Here is a 7,158-nt window from a genome sequence, read left to right on the forward strand (position 1 = left end):
AAATCAGGAAGTGCTGTTGTAACACTTTATCTAACCTTGTTTTGAGTAATTAAATATACAAGTATGTGTGACAGTGAAAATTAATAGGAGAATGACATTTAAGGCCTTCAAGGGAATTTATTTTAATAAGAATCCATCAGTTTTGCATTCGATATTGTTTTAATGAAAACATGCATGTGTTGTTAAAAACTGAACTTACTTATTAAATTTCTAAAGAAACCCTAACAAAAAATACAAGTTAAGGTTAAGCTTTTAATAACATTTACATGTTTTTGAAATTAACTGTGATCTTCAAATGGGCTCCAAATAATAATTTTGACCTAATTACCCTTCTACTCTAATTTATAAGATCATACTCATTGGTTCTTCAATAACTTTACAAAATTTAATATATTTACAACTCATTTTTTTAAAAACCCTCTTGTCTATCTTTAACTTCTAGCTTAATTGATAGCTTTTCCATCCTTTCTCCCTTCCCTAATAACTACTCTATCAATCAAAGGGGGTGGTTTTGAAATGTTGTAAATTAAACGTTTTTGCAGGCATTTGACTAATTGTAACTAATTTTTTAATCTCATGAAAATAGTTGATAAGGGCTAGCTTCTTATAGTAAAGACATAATAAGTATTGGAATTCAAATTGTGAATTCTAATCTGTTCAACTCTTCAATGAAAAAAGTGGAATCAAAATTTCTTCTGACCCAAACTTCAATCTCAATCCCAAATAGGTTATCAAATAGCTTCAAAATAATTACCTTGATTGTCAGAATTGAAAAAGATTGGCTGGTCCGATTGATAACTAGCCTTTAGTCTAGTTCAGCCAACCATAATAACCAGAGAAAAAGTGAATTAACCAAGACACAAAGTTGATCAAAACCAATAATGAAAATCATAAAACTGATCAAGAATTAATATTTCCTTTTTTAAATAAAATCTCAATAGCCCAAAACAATACTATTTTATGTTTTTATATGTCTTGTGATTGGTTTGTCTCTATTGTTATACACACACACATATATATATGATGAGGATGATTCAATGGTAATTTTTATTAATTATGAAAGCTTGTGTTAGTTTGGTTATGCAATTAATGTGACATACACTCCCTCCGTTTTTAAATATAAACAAATTGTAACCCACTATCATAGTTTTAGAAAGTTAGTTAATCATAATAATTATATATGAAATTGAAAAGTTTAGACTAAATCTTGGTAATTTGAGATGAAAAAAATAGTATTTTATTATAATGTTGGTGGGATTAACCATAAACTTGCCATGTATTATAAGAAGTATGAATAAACATTATCTTATATTTGTTCATAAAAAATTATCTTAAATATTTTTATTTTGCATACATATTCTTTAAATTTATATTATTTGAATTAAAATCAATCGTACCATGCACCATTCAATACCCTAACCAATTGACTACTTGCTTGGTTCTTCAACATTGAAAATAACTATTATGACCCTTGAAACTTTTTCAAATACATTTGTGATGATATAGGAATTTGCTAGTTGCAACATTATATAAAGGCCTGAGAACTCCCAGCCATGCTGTCTACATTCTACACCAAAGAGAAATAAACCCTAAGCAATTAAGATGTTTGCCAAATTGTTATTAGTTTTGCTTTTGGTTTTTGTTGAGTTATTTCTGATCCCAGCAACCTCTCTTGCTCATGTGAAGCCTTCAATCAACCAACACAAATGGCCTCTATTTGTCGGAACATTGACACTGCATAGGGATTTCAAACAACCACCTCTTCGACCATTGCCAATAAACAACTCTCCGCCAAGAGTCAAGCCATTAAGCACTCTAGAGAATGAGTCTAAAACTACAGCACATGATCAGGTTCCACCAAAATACAAGTCCCCTCTAAAGAACGAGGCACCCACTGCTAATTAGCTGGTGATCATGTTCATCACCATAAACCTAAATAAAGCTTATATTATATGTGTGTATGTTGGAATAAGAGTGCTTTCCACTTATGTGTAAATGTAATTCTCCTTTTAGGGGTTCATGAATAAGTACTGCGTACACGTGTGTGTGTGTACCCTCTGTGTTATGAAATTATTGTTGTTTAAGAAATTCAAAGCCAATTGATCCCCTTTTTTTCTGAATTATTATACTCTCTTTTACTATGTTCGATTCTATATATAAATCATTGTTAACTACTACACCGGGTTAAAAAAAAAGTAGTTAAACTGTTGATTTTTTTGGGGAAAACAAGAAAGAAATTGACTAATAGAAAGGGTAAAATTGAAAATAATAATAATTAAAAGTCTATCTTTTTATTCAAAGAGATTAATAATAAAGAGCATCAATTTTTCTAGGAATGTGACTTATATATATATATATATAGGACTAGAGAGAGTGCCAATTATCTGGCCCCTTCCCCTTCTGCACCTCTATTCTAGAAAATATGCATAGGACCATTTATATTTGTATTAAATCAATTTATTATGTTGATTTCGCTCCATTCTTAATGTTTCTTGTTGTTTGGCCACCAATAAAATTGTCCTTTACTTGAAAAAGCTATGTTGAGTGTAGAATTTAAGCTTAATCATGTGAGAACTTGATCTTAAAAATCTGTACGCATATATATTATATCAATGTGGACCAAAATTTCAACAAAATTTATTGTTATCATGCAAATATTGGGCTCCAAACAATAAGGTATGAGTTAAGAAGAATGACAAGTAAGGACCTCATAAGAAGATTGATCTCAGATCAAGATTTTTAATACTAAAACATAGAAGAAATAGTACTGAACTTATAAACTTTAATTGTGAAACAATCCCAATTTGACATTAATTTTCTTTTGAGATCCTTACTTATCATTTCCCCTTAATTAGAATTATTTATTCCTTTTGGTCCTATTTACAATGTCATATCCATTGATTCTTAAAACAATAACCCTTACAAAATTTAATAAAGCATTTATAACTCATTTTAAAAAATGTCCTTTCTTATAAACGTCCAAACTCCACAACTTGAGTAATCAATAAATATTTTTATAAGCACTCTTTGAGCCTAAAGGCATGCTCTAGTGTTGGTAAACTTTCAAAACTGAGCTCACTTAAATTTTTTGTCACAAAAACAAAAATGTCCTTGTCTTTTTAACTCTTAGCTTAATAGATAGCTTTTCCATCATTTCTTCCTTCCCTAATGAGCTATCATCTATCAATTAAAGGGTGATTTTGAAAAATCATAAAAGTAAAATTTGCATGAAACTAATGAAAATTAATTTTCTTAATCTTATGGAAATAGCTAATAGGGTCATTTAAAATGGACCAGAAGGAGCATTGAATTCAAATTTTGAATTCCAACTTGTTCAGCTCTTTAATGACATCAGTAGTGAGGATAATCTTGGAATTGTGACATTATGGAAGGCCACTCCTGCAAACGTGCTTTCTACCTAGAATATATATACTCCCTCTAGACTATAGTATAACATATCAGTAACTAGTTCACAACTCTCAAAAAAAGTTACGTTAAATATTAATTCCTTGAAATATTTTACATTTTTAAAATATATCCTCATTAAATACTCTATATGAGTTTATCAATAATAACAATTGAAATGTTAATGTATTTTTTTAAAAAAAGAGAGAGTAATAAATGAAGTAGAGGTATAATTAAAAAAATATTTATAAAAATTATCTAACATCCTATATTATGAACCAAATAAGGATTTTAGAAAATGCCCTATATTATAGTCCAAAGGGAGAATGTGAATATATATATATATATATATAAAGCAAGCCAATAGTCTCATAGCTTGAAGACATGAAAGCTCTCTTATAAATAGAAAGTCACAAGTTGGATCTCATTTATAACATTAAGGATTAAGGTTGATTTTTATCCTTGAACTTATTTTTGAGAAGTGCGAAACATCCTGTACAAATAATTGGGACAATTTTTCCCCTAAACATTTTTTTGAAAAGCAAAAATCCCCTTGTATTAATCACTCATATACTTTATCATTTTATACTGATGTGGTACATGCATGGGGCCTATGCACAATTATAAGTAGGACTCTAACCATATTCTTTGATACTAATTTACTTCTGAACTCTTTTTTGAGGAATGTTGGATGCCTTGAAATCTTGTTAAAATGAAATTTAATAAATATTATAAAAATATTAAATATTTTAATTTAATATTCATTAATTAAAATATTATTATTTATATATTCATCCAAAATTTATAAATTACATAAAATTAATATTGATTATGTTCCTTAAATATTTTAGGTCATTTGTATTTTTTTTAAATCAACTAATAGTTAGTAAATTAGATTTAGTTATACTAAAAAAAATAAGATATTATCATCTTATCAATATCTTTTTTAAAATTAGATTTAGGATTTAAATATATTATTTTATTTTTTTATAACTTTATAAATAAAGTTATAGTTTTTATTTCTATACAGATTTTGAGTATTATAGAATAAAACTCAATAATACCGGTGATATTCTCTCTCTTCTTCCTATTTTTTCTCTCCCACTCCTTTTTCTATTTTCTCTCTTACCCTTGTCCCCCCTCTTGTTCTACATCACATGGCCAGCTAAATTCTTTGCATTAATATCAATATCATATATTAAATAACCAATGGTAATATTGGTGATATAATACTTAAATAAAAATAAAAATAAAAAGTTATTGAGAAGATTAAAGCTTGGAGTAATTTTCCATAATAAGAGCTAAGATTCAAGCAAAAGTTGTTTAATTAATACATTGGAGTTAAGATTTAAACAAGGTTGTTTTTTACCAAGAATTGAGAGACCAACTTACAACCGCTTCCTTATTTTATTTTATTTTATTTCAAATTCATCTTTTACATACGAAAGTGAATTTTATTTCACTCATAACACGTGCGTAGAAACAAACACTACCAATCTCCCATATATTATAAAGTAAAGACTGTCACTGGCCTTGGATCAACTGATAATAAGTTGATCCCTCTTAATTAGAAGTTTCCAGTTCAAAGCTAGGTACATAGATAAACACTTATATTGATGCCTTAATGGTGTCACTATATGCTCTTTTGAGATCGAAGGACCTGTCCTAGATCATAACTTTACTGTACTTGGAAGACTGATTGATTGCTGGAAGAACCTGAGAAATCATCACGTCCGTTGGAATAAACCCACCGTTTGTGGCCACATCCACCAATGCTGGAAACCCCAAGAACACCTGATCGACTTGCACGGCGGTCCATTGGTTCCAAGTGGTCAAAAGATTGTTAGTGTCTCTCCATTGTAGTGACACGGAGCGTTGTTGTAGAACTGAACCCAAATATAATTGAAGAACCCCGTTTTAATTGCAGAGTCCAAGTAACAAATTTATGGGGTTATCAGACATTGCGGTGCCACTGAGAGAATCAGTTGCTGGTCAAAATTCTTCAAAGCTCTAGCAAGCATGTCCCAGTGCTGCCCATCGCTGGTCTTAATGTCGAAGTCGATGCCATCCAAAATGGCGCTGCCCAAGCGCCTTTAGTCAGAACTTTCTCTTGAGGAAGTGGTCCCCAAATATTGAGCAACTTGGCTGGCGTCATTGGCAGAGCTTAGAGAGTAGAGTCTGGAAACACCGCCGAGGGAGAGAAGCACTTTGATGCCATTGACTTGGCAAGCATTAATCTTGGAGATAAAGACGGTGCAGGTGTTGCCGTCGGGATGGCAGTGGATGCGAAGGTTAAGTTTCGGCGTTTGGCTAGCCGAAGGTTGACAAGAACACTATGTTAATGAATTGGTTGTTTTATCCTATAAAAGCATTCAAAGAACGAAAAATGTCAATCAAGGACCACTGGTTTAAATTTATATCAGTTAAGGTTTACTTGTTGTCAAAACTTGAATAGATACTTGTCAATTTGGGATAGCTTTTTATTAACAAGTATTTATTCAGGTTTTAACAATTACTTGTTACAAATTAATAACAGTCTATCGAGCTTTTTTTCATTTAGATTTTGACAATAAGTAGTCCTTAACTAACATAAATTTTCTCCAGTGATTTGTCATTGCTATTTTCCCTTCAAAGAAATTGCCCTGTTGTATCCTGAAAAGTTCAGCCTAGCCTCGACTTGACCCAATAATATTAAATCATATACTCTAGCCAATTCAAAGGACACGGAAGCAAATCATAATTTCTTTATCATAGTTGGGTCCAACAAACCAATTATGTTATGTTGTCTATATATATATATATGGATTTGGATTTGAGTCAAATCCTCAATTTGGGCTTTTAAACATTCATGCAAATCTAAATTTTATCTTAACTCCATAATTTAAATTTTTTTCTAAACTCTTGTTATTCAAATCTTTAAACATATATACCCTTGAATACTATTAATAATAATCTTTATTATTGCATTTACATAGACGTAGAATTTTGAATATATGGATTCGAAATGTGAGGCCTTAAATCTAAATTTTAAATCCAAATCTATGAAGAGAAACACTACCTTATAGAAAACCACTTGAAAATCCCACATAACTATTCTAAACATCTAAAAGTCCCACTAAATGCACAAATAGGCAATAGCTGTGAGGTTCCTGGGACTTAACCGTAAATAAGGTTGAAGTGACAATGACCTGTTTACCCTACTTGAGTTAAAGAAAAAGGGGGTGGAAGAGAGGCATTTCACACACGTCTTAACATTAGCTGAGCTCTTGTCCATCGTCTCTGGGAAAGTGAGAGCTAGATGCATAATTTTCTAGCTAAAACGTAAACACATTTGTATACATTTTTTTATCATCTAAGTAAATTCGGTGTACGTGATTGTAGTATTTCATCAAGAAAAAAAAAACAGAGTTTTGAGTTGCCAAGCTGAATTTATTTTAATTATAATTATTTAGATTAATGATTGATCCATATTTCCAACGAGTCTTATGTATATCACTTTTTTGGCATGATATCAAGAGCTGATCAATTCGGAATACATCAAAAAAGAAAGGAAGAGAAAAAAAGGGGGGGAACAGAGGGCTGAGAAAAAACCAGCAAAAAGAAGAAATAAATGAGAAGATAAGAAAAAATCTGAGACTCAAGAGAGGAACAAGCTGAAGCAAAAAGAATAAGCAGAAAATGGAGAGAAAATAATAGGAAAAATATTAGAGAAAAAAGTCTCACAAGTCACAACTAAAGTTAATAAACATTAGA

General features: G+C 30.4%; 1 protein-coding gene across 1 annotated transcript; it reads right to left on the reverse strand.

Moving 5' to 3' along the window:
• Positions 1 to 5,070: 5,070 nt before the first annotated feature.
• On the reverse strand, positions 5,071 to 6,679 carry LOC129317456 (acidic endochitinase-like). The gene is made up of 4 exons (XM_054961782.1): positions 6,651 to 6,679; positions 5,613 to 5,738; positions 5,366 to 5,496; positions 5,071 to 5,291 (listed from the first exon to the last, which is right to left on the reverse strand). Exons 1-4 carry the CDS (start codon positions 6,677 to 6,679, stop codon positions 5,071 to 5,073), a joined length of 507 nt encoding a protein of 168 aa, XP_054817757.1.
• Between the last annotated feature and the right edge of the window lie 479 nt (positions 6,680 to 7,158).

Source organism: Prosopis cineraria, unplaced genomic scaffold, assembly GCF_029017545.1.
Source record: "Prosopis cineraria cultivar Desert tree isolate PC_DT_omini unplaced genomic scaffold, ASM2901754v1 PC8, whole genome shotgun sequence".
Lineage (NCBI taxonomy): Eukaryota > Viridiplantae > Streptophyta > Magnoliopsida > Fabales > Fabaceae > Prosopis > Prosopis cineraria.

Excerpts from the sequence above, each read along its gene's own strand:
- LOC129317456 (XM_054961782.1), bottom strand. The coding sequence starts at position 6,679 with ATGGACAAGAGCTCAGCTAATGTTAAGAC. Across the intron at positions 5,739-6,650 it reads AGCTCAGCTAATGTTAAGAC|TGTTCTTGTCAACCTTCGGC; the intron begins GTGTGTGAAATG and ends TCATTAACATAG. Across the intron at positions 5,497-5,612 it reads GCCAAGTCAATGGCATCAAA|GCGCTTGGGCAGCGCCATTT; the intron begins GTGCTTCTCTCC and ends TTCTGACTAAAG.